At 38.2% G+C, this 22,439-nt stretch overlaps 3 protein-coding genes across 3 annotated transcripts; 1 reads left to right on the forward strand and 2 right to left on the reverse strand.

Annotated features, from left to right (window-relative positions):
* The first annotated feature begins 9,225 nt into the window (after window positions 1-9,225).
* On the forward strand, window positions 9,226-11,236 carry LOC126665332 (polyubiquitin-like). Its single transcript, XM_050358103.1, has 2 exons — window positions 9,226-9,332; window positions 9,865-11,236. The coding sequence occupies exon 2, from the start codon at window positions 9,865-9,867 to the stop codon at window positions 11,008-11,010; it is 1,146 nt and encodes a 381-aa protein (XP_050214060.1). The 5' UTR covers window positions 9,226-9,332; the 3' UTR covers window positions 11,011-11,236.
* Window positions 11,237-14,353: 3,117 nt separating this feature from the next.
* LOC126665334 (protein VACUOLELESS GAMETOPHYTES-like) lies at window positions 14,354-15,453 on the reverse strand. Its single transcript, XM_050358105.1, has one exon. It carries the CDS (start codon window positions 15,451-15,453, stop codon window positions 14,554-14,556), a length of 900 nt encoding a protein of 299 aa, XP_050214062.1. The 3' UTR covers window positions 14,354-14,553.
* Window positions 15,454-20,272: 4,819 nt separating this feature from the next.
* Window positions 20,273-21,190, reverse strand: LOC126665333 (NAC domain-containing protein 41-like). The gene has a single exon (XM_050358104.2). The coding sequence runs from the start codon at window positions 21,188-21,190 to the stop codon at window positions 20,273-20,275; it is 918 nt and encodes a 305-aa protein (XP_050214061.1).
* Between the last annotated feature and the right edge of the window lie 1,249 nt (window positions 21,191-22,439).

Here is a 22,439-nt window from a genome sequence, read left to right on the forward strand (position 1 = left end):
CACCCAAGATTGGAGGGTCGAGCTCCTGAAATGGTTCGAAGAGCCAGATCCCACAAATAGGAGGTTGAGAACTTTTGCCCTAAATTATGCTGTGTTAGCCGGCGAACTATATAAGAAGGGCTTTGAAGGGCTACTCTTCAGATGTATCGGCCCAAAAGAAGCAATGCTTGCAATGGCTGAGGTACACGAAGGAATAGCGGGCGCTCACCAGGCGGGCCCCAGAATGAGGTGGCTCATCCATAAATACGGCTTTTATTGGCCGAAAATGGAACAGGACTGCATAAGATATGCCAAAGGTTGCGAAGCCTGTCAGAAATTCGGCCCGATACAGCACGTCCCGGCTGAAGACCTGCACTCCATCATCAAGCCATGGCCATTCAGAGGATGGGCAGTCGACCTAATAGGGAAGATATACCCTGGCTCGTCAGACGGTCACACTTTTGTAATTATCGCCACTTGCTATTTTACCAAATGGGTCGAAGCTAAGCCCTTGAAATCGCCGACGCAAGAAGCTGTAATCAAGTTTTTCAAAGAGTACATCGTCCACCGACACGGGTTGCCCGAATCTATAACCACAGATCAAGGGACGATGTTTACGGGAGGCGATATAGTTTGGTGGGCTTCTCAGATGAAGATTAAAATGTTACATTCAACGCCATACTACGCCCAAGCCAACGAACAGGCCGAAGCCACGAACAAAGCTATCAAGCTTATAGTTCAAAAGATGATTGAAGAAAATCCGAGACAATGGCATGTGCTCTTATCAGAAGCAGTTTGGGCGAATAAAACCAGCCAGAAGTCGGCCACCAGGACTTCGCCTTTCAGACTGGTGTATGGTTATGATGCAATGTTGCCAATGGAGCTGACAGTCGCGTCTACTCGCTGCAGATACCAGAGCGAATTGTCCAAGGACGATTACTTCGATAAAATGGTGATAGATTCTCTAAACCTTGACGAAGAACGTTTGACGGCGTTAGATCACTTTGAAGCCCATAAAAGAAGGATCGAGAGGGCTTACAACAAACGGGTAAAACGAAAGACATTTACGGTGGGCGATATAGTATGGAAGGCAGTCTTGCCTATCGGCCATAAAGATACTCGGCTTGGCAAATGGAGCCCGAATTGGGAAGGCCCCTTTATTGTGGTCAACAAGTTAACAGGCGGTGCTTACTTGTTGGCGAACATTGATGGAGAAGAACACGACAGGGCGATCAACGGTCAGTTCCTAAAAAAATACGTCCCTAGTTGTTGGGAGAGCGTAGACCGACGGTTGTTTGGAGCCAATGAGGAATAGTTTTGTTCATAAACTTCCGCCGAGCATCCTGGAATGTTAAAATTCATGGAGTGCTTGGCGACATTATGTAAACACCGATCATTTGGTAGTACCATTTACGTTTCGGCTGTTCACATTAGTTGAGTTTTTTCAACGGGTCCTCCGTTTTTCTCAACATTTTATAATGGTTTTTTAATAAAATAACATTATTTCGTATCGGACCAACTACAGACCGATAATATGAGAATAATCAGATGTTAAAATGATGCAAGTTGTGAATAATGGTAAAACTTTTGGCTCTCTGGCCGAATAAACGTTAAAATTGCCAAAATCAAACAAGATACGGCTCCCAGGCCGATCAAAGAGTACTAAAATTCGGAACTATTACAAAACACTAAATATTTAAATTGTTCTGGACTTGGAAAATCTATAAATGGCTAAAAATATCGCCTATCTCACTCCGAACAATGCTAAAGGCTTTGCGAGCATCCTCCACCTGCGACTTCACCTTCGCAATACTCTGTTTGAGAGCGCCTCGGCTCTTTTTAACGTCGATCCCTTGAAGCAAGCTCTTATCCATGGAGACCTCCAGCTCGCCGATCTCCTTCTCTTCAGTGTCTAGCTCTTGCTTGATAACAGCCAGTAGATCCTGGAGGGTTTTGGCACGATCGCGGCGAGTAGTGAGGGTCGCAATAGCCGACTTCACATGAGCTTTAAGCGTTTCCAGCTTCTCCTTGGCTTCGGCCTCCTGGCTCGCCAGTTTTTCAGCTTTTGTCTAGACCAGTGCTAACTCATCATGAATCTTCTGGAAGGCAGGCAAAGAGGCCGACAGTTTCGCCATAGCTCCGCGAGCTTTCTCACTAAGTACCTCTGGCGGAGCATCGGCCAGTGCTGTTGCAGCCTTCCTCAACTTTTCAGCTTCTAGAGGCGATTTGAAGATGGAGGTACCCTCAGACTTCATCTTTGAGATGATGTCCAAGTGATCGCCCCAGTTTTCAGAAGGGCCGCTGCTCACTTCTGCGTGGAACCCACTCTCCAGGATGGGCGGCTGATCATCATCACTGTCAGAATCCAAGAAAGCAGCCGCCTTCGCCGCCACATCATCCAGATCGGATGGACTTAGGGGAATCTTCCATGTTTGACCACAATAAAAGATAAGCTGCTAGGCGATTAGTTTACAACAAGAAATTATTTAACATACCTTAGAGTTTTTAGCAGTAGGCTTAGCGGTGAAGTTCAGATACTCTGAATCCAAGGGCGATATGAGTTGCAGGGTCTCTATTCGCCTCAGAATCTCCGAAGCATTAGGAGTCTGGGAGCTAGTAGCCAGCGAAGTCTGATTGTTACCTTCACCTTCGAGAGGCTGAGATTCGCCCCGGGATTGAACATCGCCGCCAGTTTGTGTATCGCCCTGGGAGGACGAATGGCAGCTCTGGGAAGGGGTGGCAGCAGGAGATGGATCAAACATTTGAGATCCTTTGCGTTCGGTCACCTCCTTGACCGACTTGCCTTAGATTCGGCACGCCCTTTCTTCGCCCTCGGCTCCTTGCTGGAAGTCTTGGCAGCTCTTTTCTTCTTGGATTTTTTCGCCATGGGATTCTCCTCTTCATGATCATTTTCCCAGTTATCTTCTTTCTCAAAGTGGGGAATACCAACTGAAAAAGCATACCGAGTGTTAGTAAAAAGGAGCCAAGAGAGGTAACCGAAAAACACTCTCAAAATATCTGGGATCTTCTGGTAACCGATGCGCACCAGTTCGGCCACAGACTCTTCGTAAGGTGGGCATCGGATGCCAGTATACGTGACCCCCAAATCAGTTAAGTCAACTTTGGCTTTCTTTTTTCTAGACTTGGGTTTCTTAATGGGTGTGATTGTGGCATAATTACATTTTGGTACATGAGGAGACTTGTACTTAAATTTAGGGCGAACTTTTTCTAGAAATAGTTGGTAGGGCAGGTGCTTATATTTTTCCTCCCAAATTTTATCCCATTTTTTATAAAAATTAGACCGAGCTACTCTCCTATGTTCTTGCATTTTAAGGTTCATTCCTGGGCGATCTAAAGGGTCGAATTTGAATTTGTAAAAGCGTTCAAAACGAGAAATTTCAAAATGATAGCCGAGAATACCTGTGAAGGATTAACGTTTTGGGGCCTGCAAAAGAAATAAATCGGCATGAGTGGGTTTTCTGTTTAAAGGAGGTAAATCGAATTATGAAGAGAAAGAATTTCTTTGGGCGATAAATCAAAATATGTTTGGACGATGGAAGTCCACCAGTCGGTGAATCCAGGAGTACAGATGGGATTGACAGAGGGGCGAGACAGTTTAGATAAAAGGGGGAGATAGGCTTTGTTTAGACGGTTTATGTACTGAAGCTCGGTGAATTTTTCTATAGAAGTTCTATGGGTCCCGCGATTATTGAAGGCGATCAATAAAGGACAGGGAATTCCTTGGGCGAAGCCTAGTTGACGAGACACATAATTCGGACAGTAGGGTTCAATTCCACTACGGTCATAATCCAATCCGACTATTAAGTTCCTTGATTTGAGGGCACTTCCCCAGTAAGGACCGCCGAGCTTTAGTCTAGGATCGGCTTCGAGAGCCCCTTCCATATTCTCGATGTCCCATCCGGCGAAAAGCCAAGATGGGGGATATGAGAGCTGAAGAGCAGGGCACATTAGTTCCGGCGATCTTATCGCATGGTTGTTAAAGACCTGAAGCACATCAAGTATGTGTGGAAGTCGGGTGCCGGCCGAGATTAGTTGAAAACCACACAGCTCGGCCTTGATTGGTGGGCCGACTTCGAAAAGTTCTGGGAAATACATCGCCAGCCATAGTTGGGCAATCCAAAGAGGGCCACCTGGGCACTTGAAGGTGCGGGGGTCTTTAAGAGGCACGATATCGCCTAAGGAGCGATATAGGTGAGCTAGAATAAATTCGCCCAGGTTGCATCGGCGTCCTTCGGCGAGTGCAGCAGCTAACATGAAGCAGTCTTCAGTAACTCTGAAAGAGGGAGTGCATAATATTTACTTGGCAAGAAAGAAAGCCAAGAAGGCGATATGATCCTTTTGATCAGGCTTGTACGGTTCTTCGCCCATAAATAATTTTACAAAGGGGCCGTAACTCTTCTGCGCCTTTGACAGATTGAACTTCGGGCACTCGGCGTAGAGGTTTGGGGTGATACGTTCGCCGTTAATAGGGATGTTCAGCATTAGTGCTAGGTCGAGCAGAGTGATGGTCATCGGCCCAGACTTGAAACAGAAACAGTTGATCGCGCTTGACCAATAGAGCGATGCCCCCATGATATAATGTTTGGCGATGGGCCTGCTCGCCTTGCACAATTCTATAAGATCAAAGATCCCTATGTCCATCCATAATTGACGATAGTAGGGGGGGAGAGTCTGACTACCCAGTTTGAGAAACCTGTATGCTCGATCGGCCAGTTCCTGAAGGTGGTGCCAACCCACACTGATGATTGATGGGGTAAAGAGAACCTTGGGAGTGCATTTTCGTAGAAGGGAGAGGCTAGGTCACAGAGATGGCTGGGTGAGGTTATGATTGGACCGACACAAAGTTGATTGTCGCTAGCGTCGGTGATTACCTTAAACTCGGTGTTCGGGGCATTGGTTTGGACTTCGTCAATCTTGGCCGATACTTGTTCAGCAAGGTTCATGTTTGGGGCAGCCATAATAACTGCAAATCAAGGAAACACCTTTGTAAGGCGAAAATTTAAAGAAGGCGATCCTAACGTAGAAGGGCGAGGATGAGAACTTACCAAAGTAGACTTAGTGAAGAGCTGGGGATTGCTTAGGGAGAGAAAGCTTGATAAATGCAGAGAAAGTTGGTAAATGAAGAAATGAGATAGTGTTTTTCTTAAAAGAGAAAATCAGAGGGAGCCGAAAGGTCGTGGGACCAAGACGTGACATCGTGGAGAACAACTGGCAATGACGTGGCGTGAAGGGGGTACCGAGAAGTCAATAGATGCGCACCCCTTTAAATTTGTTTCTCAGAGTTTTGGGCCTCAGTGCTGGGCCAGGTAGTACCAAAAGAAGAAGAAAAAGAACAAGCCCGAAAAAATTGTTTCAGGCTTGTTGGGGACATTGTTTACACCGGCCCAGGAAATTACTGGGTAAAGTTTCATATGGGCTTATTAAGGATTCAGGCCCAACGAAAAGCCTTTTTTATTATTATTGCATTTTCTATTTATTAGGAATTTATAGCTCATTAGGAGTAATTTTCTATTAAAGTTTTAGTCCTAGTTGAATTAGGAGTCTTGATTATGAGGAGCTATAAATAGCTCAGAGCTTCATTATTTATGTATCAACAAATCAATCAATCAATCAAAAACCAAGCCCAGTGCTTTTCATCTCGCAATCTCCGGATTGTTTTAATTTAGGAGTAGTTTCCGGTATTAATCTCGCCTGAGTTCATAGCTCCCAGATTATTACTTTTAGATCACGTGGTTAAGTGTTTTTAACCAAATAAGCCCTGTGAATATCTACATAGTTTCGTTAAAGTATCAAACCTCAAACCGATCCCGATTATAAATTCAAAGATTCGAGTCCGGAATATTTCCAGGCGAACACATACCAGTAGTGATTTCTCCTACAACTTCATTATTTGTGTTCTCTTCATTAGTGAAATTCAAATTATCACAGTCTTCATTAAACAAACTATCATCATCACTGCTACCAAAAATATCGTGCATAACTTCATCTCTGTATTCTCTATTCTCCATTAAAATTTTTTATTTCAGTTTTGGTGTTCTATCGAATGTTTTGTCTAATGGTTGAGTATTATAGTCACTGTTAAATTTCTCTTGTAAAACTGGCTCCTTTTTGGTAAGCCGGTCTTTTTTTTAATAAATATGAAAAGCCCGTCTTTTTTTAATAAACATGGTAAGTCGTTGAACCATCTTCAAATTGATAAGCGGGTTTTAAACCGGCTCTGGGTGTTTAGCCATCAATTCATCATTGTACAGTTCCATAAACAAATACCAGTTAATTTATTTATTTTTGCTGTTTAGTTAATTTTGAGTCGGTGGTAATTTTAGTTGTTAGTTTTGCTTCACCAAGAGCTCTATGCTTCTTGCGCAATGGATGATGGCTAAGCTGCAAATTGTGGGTAACCAGTTTTTCTGCAAAGATGATGGAGCTGTTGTTTGGAGAAAGCCAAGAGCTGGTTATTTGAAAATAAACGTCGATGGAGCTGTGTTCAAAAGCCAGGGAGTTAGTGGCTAGGGCTGGATAGCAAGGGACATTTCTGGTGGTTTTGTTTCTTGTGCCTACGGGAGTTATTCCTAATTTGCAGGAAGCAAGGGTTGCAGAAGCTGCTGGTCTAAAGGCAGCCCTCATATATATGGATTCAGAGTTTGAAGCTTTCCAACGTTGTAATAGAATCTGATGCATTGGATGTTATAAATTGCATTAGAAGCAATAAGGAGGATTTGTATTATTTTAGGTCTATGACTTTTTCTCTTTTCCTAGTCCTATTCAACATGTTGAACTTGTTCGGTATTTTAAACTTCTGATTAACATTTTACGATTATGGGTCATTTTACTTTCTCTCAACTGGATTTACGCAGGTCGGTTGATTCTGCATGTACCGCATATGTGACATTCAAGGATGCAGATTGGCAGGTATGATTTGAGCAACTGGAGACTCTCTAAGGCTCATACAAAGCCATCCAAGAAAACCTCACAATCTGAACTGCTACATTTGTTCTATTATATGGAATTTCTTCATCTACTAGAAGAAAATCTATCCAGAACATGATATAGTTAAAGGGTTCATTTGTTAATCATTTTTTTTGTTTTTATGTTTTTGCACAAATGTGTTAAATATCTGGTATGGTATGGAAATTACAGTGCTTATTCTTTGTAAATTTGCAATTTTCATTTCTAAAAGAAAACAAAAATTACTTTCAACTACATGTACTGTCAACACAACCCAAAACCTTTGGCTGTGTTTTTTTTTTAATAAATAAACTCAAAACCTTGCACTGCAAGGAGGAGTAAAGAAGAAAAAAAAAACAAATTAACTAAAACTACTCAGGTCTAAGTGTTCTTCCAAATGTCCATCCAATCTTCTGGGACCTTTTCAATCCAGATTTTTCTTTCAAATGAATTTGCTGCAGCTGCTATGTGATGGGTAAGCTTGTTGGCTTCTCTCGGCATGAAGGACCAACTGATCCCTTGGAAGCTTTTGGCCAAACATCTGATGTCGTGCAGCAAGTCACCCAGCTCAGTCAAGTATTCTTTATATTGAGAAAGGGCAGCGATTAATTCGTCATTGTCTCGATCTGGAGGAATCGCATTGCGCAATCTTTTGCAGTATTCATAGCCCACAACAAAGCTTCTGCTTCTGCAGTATATTGGTTGTGTTAGTAAAGGAATAATATCTACATAGAATATTTAAGGAATAATCTCTATATAAAGGAAATTGTTGCTTTAAAATGATTTAAGCCTTGTTAAATTTTAAAATTTAAAAAGAGTTCAAATTTGAAGTTTTGTTAATGAAATTAATTCCAAAAACACAGTAAATAGGTGCAAAGCGTTGGACTTCTTGGAAGTATATTCAGATTGTTTTTTCATTCCCAAACCTCTAATTTCCTAAACAACACAGAGTAAAAGAACTGCAGTGCTAAAATAGAAGCACCCAGAAAAGTGAAATCAATCAAATGGCTAAAAGATAGTTGAAGGCAGCCCAAGGCAAAAAAAGTAATTGTACTTTAATAAATCAGCAGAATAATCTAGTAATCACAAAATCTTAGAATATGAATTATATCAATGTAGCAACAAAGTGCCATGAAGGTAACACATAACAAGTTATTAAAAGAATGGACAAATGTACGACCCTAATGTAATTAATAATAAAAAAACAATTATGCTTTATTATTTCTATAGTTACCATTAATTTATCACTAAAATATAAAAAGTGTAGTTTTTTTTTGAATTTAAATGAGTTGGAGATAAACATTAATTATTAAAAGTAAATATAAAAGTAAAAGTAAATAGTAATTAAAAATTGATAATGGTAAAAAAATTTGACAGTAAAGTTAGAAGAGTAATTGTTTTTTAATTAAATAATTAAATTTTAAAAAAATGAGTTTCTATCCGGATAGCATCACCTTTAGGGCCTGTTTGGTTCAGCTATTTCTTATAGCTGATAGCTGTTGGCTGGTAGCTGATAGACCATACGTGTTTGGTGAGATTTGATTAGCTGTTGCTGTTTATATATAAATGACCGTAAAGAACATAATTGTATTTTTATTTATTAATTTATAAATATATTATATTATATAATATTCAATAAAAATATTAAAAATTATTTCTTTTATAAGAAGGAACGTTTAGTTTAAACTTATTTAAATATTTTTTTTTATAAAATTATGATTTATTTTAAAAAAATAATTAAGTTATTGTTTTTTTAATATAAATAAATAATATTAGATAATTTAAAAATTATTAAAGTATTTAAAAATAATTTAAAAAATTATATATATATATTAAAAAATAATATATTCTAATAGGGATAGATTTGTCTAAACAATTAAAAATATTGAAAAAGCTATCAACTGTTGGCAAAAATTTCTAAAATGGAACTTTTCAAAAAGTAGCTGTTAGAGGTTCAAAAAGCTTCAAAAAGCTTTTAAAAAATTCTCACTAAACATTTTAGTGGAGTTTTTTGAAAAGTAAAAGCTAAAAATTCCACTAAAAAGCTGAATCAAACACCCGCTTAGACTAATTTGTTGGCAGTTGGTGGTTGTTTTGGCAACCAGGTTAAGCAATCCATAATTAATTAGATTTCATTGTCTCATACCTCACGCGTGATGTCACAACCTGAACTTTCCTGAAGCCAACACAAAAATCTTCTTAATTCAATCAAATAAGCGCGTGATATCCAAGTAGCACGCACGGCAACTAATTCTTGAATACTGAGGGTAGTTTCGTCATTTGATTAGGTCATATGTTAGTATAAATAGGGGAGGCTCGACTCTTATCATCTCACAATTCAATTCAATTCAAATCAATTCAAATCTACAAACCCTAACTCTCTCAAGGTATGCCTTTCTTGTCGTATTTTGTTAATTAATTTTACCAATCTGTGATCATATGTTTATGTTTGTGGCTGTGATAACCTTGGATTTATTTTGGTTGTAAATCGGCGGGTTTGAATTGTCAATTGAGATTAGGATTTTTCGCTGCTGTTTTTAGGTCTAATTTGAATTCATCTCAAAGGGCTTCTTTTGATTTGATATGGATTTCTTTTTATTTGATCTACTTCTGTTCAAATTTAATCCTTATATTGCTAAACTATCACTCTTGATTCTGAATATTGGTGTGTTTGACAGCTTTTTATTTTCCTTAATTGCTTTTCTGACATTCAAGGATAAAGCTTTTATCCAGTCTAGTCAATAAAATAATTCTTGTCTCCATTGCTGGTTTAATCAGATTAAATTGGAGTTTGACACTGAAATTTGAGAGTTTCTGTGTATTTTATTTATCTAAATTTTCATGTTAAACCATGTTATTATGGGTGTGTGTTCTGAAAAATTATGGCCTTTGTCTGATCTTTCTTTTTGTTCATGTCAGATGCAAATCTTTGTTAAGACCCTTACTGGCAAGACCATCACCCTCGAGGTGGAAAGCTCAGATACCATTGACAACGTCAAAGCTAAGATACAAGACAAGGAAGGGATTCCCCCAGATCAACAGAGACTTATCTTTGCCGGAAAACAGCTCGAGGATGGCCGCACTCTTGCTGACTACAACATCCAGAAGGAATCCACCCTTCACTTGGTCCTTCGTCTCAGAGGTGGTATGCAAATTTTTGTTAAGACTCTCACCGGCAAGACAATCACCCTCGAGGTAGAGAGCTCTGATACCATTGACAACGTCAAAGCCAAAATCCAAGATAAGGAGGGCATCCCCCCAGACCAGCAAAGGCTGATCTTCGCAGGCAAACAACTCGAGGATGGACGTACTCTCGCTGACTATAATATTCAGAAGGAGTCCACCCTTCACTTGGTCCTCCGTCTTAGGGGTGGTATGCAGATATTTGTGAAGACCCTAACAGGCAAGACGATTACCTTGGAAGTGGAGAGCTCCGATACCATTGACAATGTCAAAGCAAAGATCCAAGATAAGGAGGGCATTCCCCCAGATCAACAGAGATTGATTTTTGCTGGTAAACAGCTCGAGGATGGGCGCACTCTTGCCGACTACAATATTCAGAAGGAATCCACCCTGCACTTGGTTCTCCGTCTGAGAGGTGGTATGCAGATATTTGTTAAGACCCTCACTGGCAAGACCATCACCTTGGAAGTTGAGAGCTCAGACACGATTGACAACGTCAAGGCCAAGATCCAAGACAAGGAGGGTATTCCCCCTGACCAGCAGAGGCTGATCTTTGCCGGCAAACAGCTGGAGGATGGTCGCACCCTTGCCGATTACAACATTCAGAAGGAATCTACTCTCCATTTGGTGCTTCGTCTCCGTGGTGGTATGCAGATCTTTGTGAAGACTTTGACTGGGAAGACTATCACCTTGGAGGTTGAAAGCTCCGACACCATCGATAATGTGAAGGCTAAGATTCAGGACAAGGAGGGGATTCCACCAGATCAACAGAGGCTTATTTTTGCAGGGAAGCAGTTGGAGGATGGCAGAACCTTGGCAGATTACAACATCCAGAAGGAGTCTACCCTGCACCTTGTCTTGCGTCTTCGTGGTGGACTTTAAGCTGTGATTTTAGTCATATGGAGTTCGAACGTCTCTTCATTGCGTGATGGTTGTTTGTGTTGTTGTGGGATGGTTGTTTGTGTTGCGGGCCATCATCTGAATAACTGAACTCTTTTTAATCTGCTACTATGTTTTCTGTTATGTTTTAATTTTCGGGATATTGGCCTTCATGGCTTTGTTAATAACATTTTAATTCGGTTTCAATAAATGCTGTGTTTATGCTCTATGATCATGTTTCTGCTGCTTTGTGAATATTCGTACTCATAGTCGTATATATTTTAATGCTTTTTTCCTAATTCTTGCATTGAGCAATTGATGAAGTTCACAAATAGAAGGTAAAGTGTTGAAAGATATTCTATAATCACCTGAAAAATGCAAAATTGTGCAGTCCTCTCTTTTCGAATACCATATTGAATTATAACGTGAATGCTCTCATCTTACTAAAATTCTGTGCATACTTAAAGTTACCATCTTGCTTATCTTACTTTCTATGTCCAACATTCTTGGCATCCGAACGAACCTCCTCAGTCCTCCCTCTCCTTTTAAGAACCAAACACAGCAACTCAACGGTATCACCTGGGGACTTTGAGCCCCACCGTACTCTTTCTTTACTTCAGTTGTATCGACAATCTTCCGTTTTTCTAGTTTCGCTCTTCTGATTTCACAGATTATTGTCCTTGCCATAACCCAGGGAAATACTGTTTACAACTGAAAACTTCGTTGAAGAAGTGAGTGAAGACTGTTCTTGATGTTGGATATGGGATAAGCAGGTATTATGGTTCTTACTCTTCTTTTCCACTTGTTAATATTTTTATTATTGAATATGTTATTCTAGGATTGAAGCCGAGCCATTTCTTTCTATTGTTATTCAAGGGGAGGGGAACAGATTTCATATAATCCGTATTATTGAATTTGGCTTGGGTGACTTCTTTTTTTGAAAAATCTTTTATTTAGCATTGATAAACAGGTTTAAAGCACGACTGAAGAACTATGTAGCATGATTATAGGTATGCTAAACTGGAAAATATTGAAATTAATAACTGAAAAATGCTATATCTTTTTATAAAATTATAGTGTAAATGTAAACTTCTGGAAGTATTTCTGAAAAAGGAGATGAGAAAACATGTCTTCACCGGTTCATAGGTGATCTCTGTTTCTGAACTTGTTCAGTTCATTTTATTTTTTGGACCTTGAAAAGGTAGACAAGGACAAGTAATATATCATTCTGGTTAAGATCTGAAGAACTTAGATTGCTTAGATTATCATTAATCTATCTAATGTCTTAGGAGCATGTTCTAACTTTTATTTGTTTCTTTAGGTTGATATTCCACAACATGTAAGAATTATATGCTTCATCTCAATGGTACGGGGGCATAATTTAAAAAGGCCATTCATATATTATGCAAAGAGATTGGCAGAAAAACAAGTTTTATGCGTGTTCACAGTCTGCACTTTGTTTCCTGCTCTTTTGCTTGAGCTGTAGAATTATGAGTAACTGATATCCAAGGTATTGGTATATGCACTCCCCAGGTTGCAATTTTTGGAGCATTACTTTTGAACTACAACATCTTGACAATGTCCATTGCGCCAACAGATATACATGAGGCGCAAGTGCAGTTTACCTTAGACAGAGGTGTTCCAGGCATGCTTGGTATACTTAGCAACCATCAGCTGTAATTTCCTTCAAGATCATTCGACATTGCTCATTGCTCAAGATGCCTTGTGGAATGGACAAGTTACAGTGATCTTTAATTCCTTAATATTACAGTCTTTTATCTTCATTTTGGATACTAAGACTGCAGAACAACAAAGAATTGTATGCTGCATTCCAAAAGGATCAATCGCTTCCACAAAGGAATCGATTAATTTCTACCAATTGCTGTGTGGAGAAAACCCACCAATCATATATACTGCACCAGGATTCAGAGTGGTGAGCTTTTTCATTCTGTTGCTACATTTAGATTTTAGCATATGAATTCAGGCATAATTTAAGACATTTAGCAACTCATATCTAATTACTTTCAGAATTTTGATACACATGCTGGCATTGGTGGTTTTGCTGCAGCACTGATCAAGTGTCTAGTTTGGTTATGATGTACTTTTTAATGAGAAAAACAATCTTAGCATTGTCTACGAACGTGCTTCATTGGAACTTACATAAATTGGTAAATGTTAAAATTATTATTCCTCTCAGTTTGAGACTCTGATCTGGTTCTCTTTTCAATCATCCTGCTTTTAATTGTTTGTACCGTACCATCTAGAATAAAAAAGAAGTAAACCTTTCCTTTGAATAATGAGTGTCTTAATAATGCTGACTTGCAGGTGTGAAGCCTTCAATACGTATAGGTATGATCTAATAATTTCCCATGGTTTATTCAGCATGTACATGAATAAGTGAATTATTTACATTAATTTCTTTTCTGGTTCCATGTTTTCTCTTAATTGTTTCCGCCTCACTTAAAAAGAACAGAAAAGATAGTTTCAAAAAATGCACCAAATAATTAAGGGCAAATCATATCTCTGATCTTTCTGTTTAATGTTATGATTGCAGTTGCATTAAATAATTTTAGCAAATATAGCAACTAGTATGCAGGCAACTTCCTGGCTTGCCAGAAAAGACGCCGAGTTCTCTGTATAATATTGTCTATCAACTGTAAGCAAACAGCTATACATACTTTTGAACTGAAGGTACTATTTTAAGCCATTGTGTCCTGCGTAGCATGCAGATGTCACATTATTGATATTCTCCTCGAAATGCACGGATTCTTGACCCGAAGGAGGCGTTATAATAAGATATCATGTCAATGTCATTGTGAAACTGAAAGAGATTAAAAACAGGACTAGAAGGGATGGCAAGGTTTTCCACAGTGAGAATGGACCTTTTCATCCAGAGAAAATACTATTGGTTGACAATTCTGATTAGGTATCGTGTTCTAACCATCCTTAGAAACAGAAATACAACTGCTGCTTTGTCATTCTAACAATGTCCATTGTATTAGTGACAGATAGAATCTATAAATTGGCATGATATGAAGAAATGTGAAATTAGTTGCAGTTGATGTTTGGTTTAGTTGTTCGATGCAGTGTTCTTTCTTCAAACAATATTTATCTGTTTGATGAAATTACCTATTTCGATCTCAAATAATGGACAATAACCACATAAGAGAGTTATAGACTAGTGTAGACACCTTTTTTGGGACCGCTCGCACCGTTTCAACTACTTTATTTACATAATGACTAAGACAATAAAGTAAATATAATTTTGCAGGTGGAGGGGAACAAGATGCACTTTGCTTCATATTTACTGTAAAATGGCTATGAGAATGCAGTTAATAATTCGATGAGACATCGAAATGCAATGTTTGTTGCAATTTTACATCAACGTTGATCAACTCCTATTATTTTCTGGTATGTACCAATTTTGAGTATTAAAACTTACAAGAATGATTAAATGCTGCATTTATACTGCTACATGCAAAACATAGAATAAACCTTATTTCTTTTATCAGGTCTGTTGAATTGGAAGATAACCGTTTGAATCATCTAACTTTCAGAACTAGAATCACCAAAAGCACCACTTAGAATTGAAGATCCTATACTGAAAGACGAATTACAGGCACTTATAGTATTATCACCACCACCACCATCACCCATAAGACCTTGCACAAAGCTCTGACCAACCTGTTGGGCTGCTCCTTCGACGAATCCTTGAACCATTGCATCCATAACAACGTTAGTATTGTTATTCACTACAGCCGGCTGTTGATAGCCACCTTGCATAGCTCCCATACTTTGGCTATGTAGATAAACACTCTGCCCTGCAGGTGGACTCATTACTGCATTTCCATACTGTTGATATTGATGACTCTCAGTTCCAGGAAAGGAGTTATGATGCTGAAGCTGAGGCTGAGGTCGACTCAAAGGCGATGAGACGATACCCATTGCACAGTCCATGTGGGCATCGAACTCGCAGGTAGCACATCGATATAGCCAATGATTAGATCCTAATCCTTGACATAAATCACAGGAGAAACCTTCAGTTTGATAAGGAGGGTGAAAGGTGAGCTGAAGTAGATGAGGATGATAACGGTTGGTTACGAAAAGCGGGTTTTGAGCACAAGTAGTGTGTATATCAAAATCACAATGGCTGCAATGGTAGCTGAAGCCATGGCTGTTGCAGCCGCAAGCATCACAGTTAAAAGCAGCATCGGGTGATGGAAAGAGGGTAAGTGTATGAAGAGGATGAGATGGATGGGTGATCAAAGAAGGAAGGTGAGTGCATGATAGATGGAGAGTGAAGTTGCAAGGGTTGCAAGAATACATCCAGTCGGAAGATTGAAGATGACAAGCAGAACAATGAGTTAGCGTATGAAGGTTTGATAGATGTAGAGGATGAGGGTGGCTAAAATGGTGGATACATGGATCATGCTTTAGTCTTCCCATTCTTTGTTGATGAAAACTGAGAAGAATCAATGGTGTTGAATGAGTTAAGAAGCTCAACTACTTTGATCAGTTGACTTAATAATGCTGACGCTATAACTAATACGGGGTCCTAATGATGTAAAGGTGAAAGGTGAAGACGTTTTCGTATAAATTAAGAAATTTCTAAGTTATTGGCAGAAGCACATCAAGACATGATGAAAAAGCTACCTTCTTTTGTCTCATATATAATGCTGTCAATGGCTTTTCTTGCTACTAAGTCAGTTAAAAGATTACTGTTGGTTGGTTACCGTATGATTTACATTACATATTGTAAACATTGAGACGCGCCCAGTCCCATGATCATTGGAGAGCTTTCCTTCCAGGAAAGAATTTTTCAGCATTTGTATTAAATCAAGGGCCTGAATCATATATGCTTGATAATCAATAGCCATTTGATTCTAATATGAATTTAGCCAATTAATGCATTTTTAAAATGTAAATACTTACATGGCTAGAAGGAATGTGCTTTCCACTCAGAACAGATGGTCAACCAATACTGTATATTACAATTTCTGGGCCAACAATTTAGAATTTATTAAATCAAAATCCAAGTCAATTTGACACGAAAATTAATTAAATTCAAGAGAGCAGTTCTTAAATACTCAGGAGGCCTCTCTGCTGTGTTTCATCTTGACGGTCTAAGATTACCATCCTGCACAATTTCACCATATAAAATAGTTGGCCACACAAAACATACTTAATTAGCTTATTACATTTAATAAACATTCTTAGTTTCATTATTTTTGTTTACGTGGAACATACTACACTAGATGACTTTATCACTCGGCTGCCACTGGCTGGTAATATTCTATATACTAAATGATCTACTCTTCTCTGTCCAACTGATAAATTAATAAAAACCATAGCAAAAACACAGACGAAACAGAGGAAACAAAGATGTATGAAATATTCAATGTAATACTTTGCCTACTCTAATGGTTTTGATTACAGTCACTCCTATTCTTATTCAGGTCCAGCTCTATATCCGTCGAGCATCTGAAAGCAACAGACCCCATTAAAGCTATCGAAATAGACAGTTCAGAGACATCAAATATAGAAGGAAAGGGAGAAATAGAAGTAGAAGATGAATCAGCAGAACATCACTGTAAAGGCAATATTCATGTCGAGACATAGTAAACTTACCCAGCAGGCCAGCCTTTAAGCAACTGTGTCACTGTAGCTACTGCCAAAGATGTTAAATAACTTTCGAGCACCACCTAGGATCAGTGGTAGTTGGACATTACAGCCACCTCTTCTAGCTGTTGCAAAAATACTTGATTTGCTGGGTGCACAATGCTTCCCAGAAATATCACTCTCAAGCACATTTCTGCAAACTGAAAGACTAGAGAGAAGTGACAAGCTACTTTGACAAGCATAACCTGCATAGTCTGAGCACCGAAATTCACAAACTGCATTGCCACAGACCCCACCATGAAGGCTGCATTATTCATCACAAACAGCTGCATTTAACGCTATGAAGTTCAGTGGTTTGCTAAAATGTTTAATAAATTTACTCATATACACACATTTAGAACATTCTAGCGTGCAATCTAGGTACCAATGGCATGAGTTATCTTGGACAAGTAACCAGAGTCACGAGATGTAATACAAACAGAAATTACCCTTTTTGACTGTAACAACGACTAAACACAAATGGATGAGAGCACTTCCATGTATTATCTTGGTGAATTCGGTTCACCTAAGCTAACCTAATTAACTTAGTTCAGTTATGTAGGAGAAAAACTATTCAGAAAATGTAAAAATTTTAAAGAAAGAAAGAGCATATAACCATTTTCACATTTACAGGCCCCATTTGGTAGGCACATACCCTGCCCCATTGCAATTACTGGGCAAGAACCTGCAGCAAAATATAGAAGAACGAAATCTTTAAGTTAGAACACCAACGGATGCATAATCGATATCTAAGTCTCATCCAATCAATGGACTCTAAAGTGGCACATGATAGGAAGTTTTGAAATAGGAGGTCATGTTTACTGAAATCATGACCATGAAATACAAGGAAAAAATCCCCTTGAAAACACGCCCTAAGAAGTATCCTGAATGAGCAGAATGGATAACGTTTGATTGTATAAAGAAAAAAGTTGATTCTGAAAGCATAAACTAAGTCACCATTCCTAAGCTATACAAAACTCAGTCTCATCTTCAAGGCTTTAGGAGGTTCTGCTACCAAAAACAAGACTTACTAATTAACAAGAACAAGTGATTAAAATTGAAAGCTCCATTCATATAATCATCACAAACATTTCACCAAAGGGTAAAAGGAAACTTACTGACACAAAAATGGACGGCAAAGCAAAAGCTCGTAGTAAGGGGCCGTGCTGTCTTCAATGGTGACTCAGCTCTTGGTTTTCTTAGCCTCATTGGTGAAGAAATCTTCACGCATATTTAAAGCCTTGCCCTGATGGGAAGAGCCCTTGCCTGCTTCCCTAGTTCCCTGAACCTTTCTGGAATTAGGTTTCTGATATGCAAATCTCTGATATTTTAGCATGTTCTGGTCGAGAGATATATATTTCTGCGCATAGCTCAATATCCTGATTAAGATAATCACCCTGGTAACTCATAGCTTGTTCATCTGAAAATTACTGAAACAACTACCAAACATGAAGTCGTCTGATTGAAATAAGTAATGAGAAAACAAAATTCTGAAATTTTCAGATGAAAGAGAATGGAGACACGCATTTGACATATAGGGAACTAAATAAGAACAAACTTGCTGATAGGACAAGGAGTCATAATTTTTAGTAGCATTAAGGGAAAGAGTCATCTGGTAAACTCAAGTTCATAGCTGCAGAATCAGTCTCTGATTTCTCAGCACCGGGTAAAGCCTAAAATGAAATCAACCAGATGTGATAATATTTGCTCAGACATCAGCCGCTTGATCCATAAGTAAACTTTGGAATGGAGAACATTTTTCTTATAGAGCAAAACAAGCCAACCATCAATTAACCTTATCATGTGTGTTCAAGAGCATAACATTTGAACCAAAGAAAATGCTGGAAGTGTCTAAATGTTAGTACTATTTAGCAGCTAGAAGAATCAAGTAGACTAGCACCCAAAATCACCAAGAACAAACAGAAAACCTTACTAATAACCGTCACATCAAATTATGTTTATCTGAAACAAAAAATTCTAACATTTTTGAAATTCACATTCAAGTTCATTAAAGCAGTAACATCCTGGTCGGGTTACAAACAGTCAAGTGCAGCTAAACATATATGGAGATTCCTCATGTGTTAGAAGCTGACTCATAGTTCATTTAGGACAGGTCAGAAGTTGCTTTCGTGTGATCTTTATAGGTCAAAAGAGTTGGATGAATCATCAAAATACGCAAACAGGTTTGAAGTCACAAATTTATTACCTTTGCTTGCTTCTGGTTGAATCATGTTACATACAGACCAGATCACCTGATTCTGGAACTCTTATAATGATCACAGCACTTCATATTCAGATCACATAAAAGGGGAACTTTATAGTACAAACTCAACTAGAAGTCTCAAAATCTATCAATGACAAGAAAAGAAATGCAAAACACCCAACAATAAATTCTAATTGGAACATCATATGAAATTCTAAAATGTAAAAGAATCTTACCAACATGGATTCTTTATTCTTTCATACAGTCAAAAAGGGTCAATGGACGTAACGCATACAGTAAAAAGGGTATAACTAAAGTTCTCGGTGAGTTCTGATAAGTTGAATTTAAGTTGAATGATACCTTGTGTAGTGCTATAAAAAGATGATTGACCCAAAGAGCTTGTCTATCAGTAGGGCATCTTCACTTCAATTTCTCCGGCCATGGTCTTATTTAGCCTGCATAATAAAGTTTCATAAATCCACATTCCAAATCACTACAAGAACCTTTGGCAAAAAAAAAAAAAATCACTACAAGAACTAATATTAAAAATCCTTTATTCAACTTCTTGCAGGTCTATTCTCAAACACCTCATCTTCATCAAAATCAGCCTCCTCCTCTTTTGCCTCAGAACAGGTTCTACCAACAAAGTCCGAAACCGAACCAACAGTCTCATCGATCACCATCATTATTATGCCAACTCTTAAGCTGTTGCAAAATACTTGATTTGCTGGGTGCACAATGCTTCCCAGAAATATCACTCTCAAGCACATTTCTGCAAACTGAAAGACTAGAGAGAAGTGACAAGCTATTTTTGACAAGCATAACCTGCATAGTCTGAGCACCGAAATTCACAAATTCTATTGTCATAGACCCCGCTATGAAGGCTGCATTGTTCATCACAAACAACTGCATATAACACAATGAAGTTCCGGGAATTGCTAATATGTTTATCAAATTATGCTGGTGACTCAGCTCTTGGTTTTCTTAGCCTCATTTAAGTGGTAATAAGAATAGATTAGAATGTTGAGGAGAAAATAAATAAATAAATAAGAAAACACAATCAAACACCATCAAACACAACATAGCTACCAACATAATTACAATTTCTCAACGTGAACATATGGGCATTAAACTACAGGGATTGTGATTGTGGAAACAAAACTATATATTATTTGTATGAATCACATATTCCAAACTAATTCTGATTACATGCTATCTGAACTACCCAAACACATTTAAACATATACATCTACTACTCAAAAAATGCTATAACAACAAGACTAATGCATAATACACTAATTGAAAAGGCTAAGTGAGTCCTAAGTTAGGACTTGTAAGTAAAGTAACAACAATGCTTCACAATATATAACTACAGCTAATAATCCAAAACCATCTAACTCAGTATCAGTCCAATAGATCGTCTATGCCAATGTTCTGTTCCCAAAAATCATCAAGCAAGTGCCACATGCCATCTTCATCCCCACCCAACTTCAACATATCATCTCCGCCATAACAATAAGAAGAAGAAGAAGGCCCCACTGGGCTCATCTGCTCGTATGATGCATTAGCCGACTGCATCCACATGGCTTCCATGGCCAATGCTGACTTCTGTTGCTGCAGATACGCCTCATCACCAATTTCAGCTTGAGCCGAATTGTAACCAAACGAGCTACTGGGGCAGAGCTGTAAGGCACAACTATCTGAACCATTAGCACAACCATCTGAAGCATTAGTGCTCCTCGGCCCAGTTTCTGAACGCATGTTCAACGCCATCGCTTCCACTTCTTCAGAAAGGGCCTGTCTCTTGGATGGCTTCCTCTGTTTCACACTTTGATCCCGCTTTCTCTTCTTCTTTTCCGCGTCATTTTTCCGCAGTAGACACAGTACCCAGTTGGCGCTTTCTTCCGGAAGGCTGTACTCGTGCATGATCCAGCGCCCATCCTGTTCGGCCACCGTCGAGTTGTCGTAATGAAAGCGCTTCTTGAGCCCTTTCACGTTGCCCAACTCAAATTCGTCTCCCTTACCCTCCCCGCTCCAAGTTCCATTGCGGCCGACGGTTCGACCGAATCGTTTGGCGCTGCTTTTTTTCTTGAGCTGCGTGAAGAAGAAAAGATCGTCCATAAATGTGGAGGACTCCCCGCCGAAATTCTCCCAAATAGTCCAGGGGTCGTGATCCCCGTACAAGTCGCAGTGTTGAACGAGAGAGAGTTCGAGAGGGGAGAAAGCAAGACCCTTGATTTTGCCGTAGAGATAATGGCAGAACAGTTCGTCGTCCTTGGGACAAAACCTGATCCCAGGGGGACACCCACTAAACCACTTCATACTTTCTTTCTTGGAAATTTAGATAAGAGTCGAAATTAGAGGCGGAGAAGAGTGAATTAGAGGCGGAGAAGAAAACAGAGTGTAATTTATAAGAAAATCAGTTAGGGTTACCTATTCCTTCCTAACGGTCATATTTTCACCGCCATTCTCTGGCGCGCTTAAACTACACTTCCCGCGTCTAAGCATTAATTACACTCACTTGTTTTCTTTAAGGAAACATTTTTACCCCCCAATCCATTCATTCCTTTAAAATGCCACGTGTTTTAAGAACCTTTTAATTATGCTACCACTTTATATTTTATATCTTTAAATTACATCAAGAAGATTTAATTTTTTTTTTTTTGAATTGTTAGTCCGGTAACTTACACTCCTACTAGTCGTATGCCCACGTATTTATACATATAAATAGTATTTTCTTGAAACTAAAAATGTCAAAATAAATTCGTAATCTCCAAACTAATAAAAATAAAGTAAAATAAAAATTTAACATGATAATTACCTACTTTAAAATATTAAATATTTACAAAATATTTTGTTATTTTTTGTAAAATTCTGTCTTATATTTATGTTTTTATATCTCCAACGATCTTTTGGTTAATTAATAAAAGTATGTATTTGGTTAGTGCATAAATATGACGTCCTACTTATTTCGCTTTTTATATAGAGGTTTTGGAACACAAAGTGTTATACTATTTTTCATGCAAAAGAAAAATTTATAAGTTTCAATAATATATAAGTGATATTAATGTTTTGCTTATTTATGTTTTATTATTATATTATATATTTTTAGTACTGCATATGAATTTTTAGAGGAATTTGATATTCAATTTTTTAGATAATTTTAAGTTTAGATTAACTAATTAGACAATAATTTCTTTACAATTAATAATATTTTATTAAATTTGTATTTACATTAATTAAAAATTATATAAAACAGTCATGTTTGTGAGAGATTCTTAGGTAGATCCAGTCTACCACGTTAACAATTGAACAAAAGCGCTAATATTGAAAAATAAATAAATAATTATAAAACCACAAAACCACAAAACTATAAGAACTTAAAAGTTAAAATCATTAAATTAGAAAACAAAATTTGTACATATTAATTCTCCTCTAATAGAGGCAACGTCTTCTTAGAACTTGGCAATAAGATCAACTTGAGCTCCGTTGTCTTCATCATGTGCGTTTTTTGAAAGAAAATATAAAAAGGGTATGGGAACTATTTCATTTCTGTTATGAATAGTGTGTG

The sequence above is a fragment of the Mercurialis annua genome, linkage group LG1-X, assembly GCF_937616625.2.
Source record: "Mercurialis annua linkage group LG1-X, ddMerAnnu1.2, whole genome shotgun sequence".
In the NCBI taxonomy this organism is placed as follows: Eukaryota; Viridiplantae; Streptophyta; class Magnoliopsida; order Malpighiales; family Euphorbiaceae; genus Mercurialis; species Mercurialis annua.

Bases quoted from the DNA above. Each gene is read 5' to 3' on its own strand.
- LOC126665332 (XM_050358103.1), top strand. From the start codon at position 9,865: ATGCAAATCTTTGTTAAGACCCTTACTGGCAAGACCATCACCCTCGAG.
- LOC126665334 (XM_050358105.1), bottom strand. From the start codon at position 15,453: ATGGGAAGACTAAAGCATGATCCATGTATCCACCATTTTAGCCACCCT.
- LOC126665333 (XM_050358104.2), bottom strand. From the start codon at position 21,190: ATGAAGTGGTTTAGTGGGTGTCCCCCTGGGATCAGGTTTTGTCCCAAG.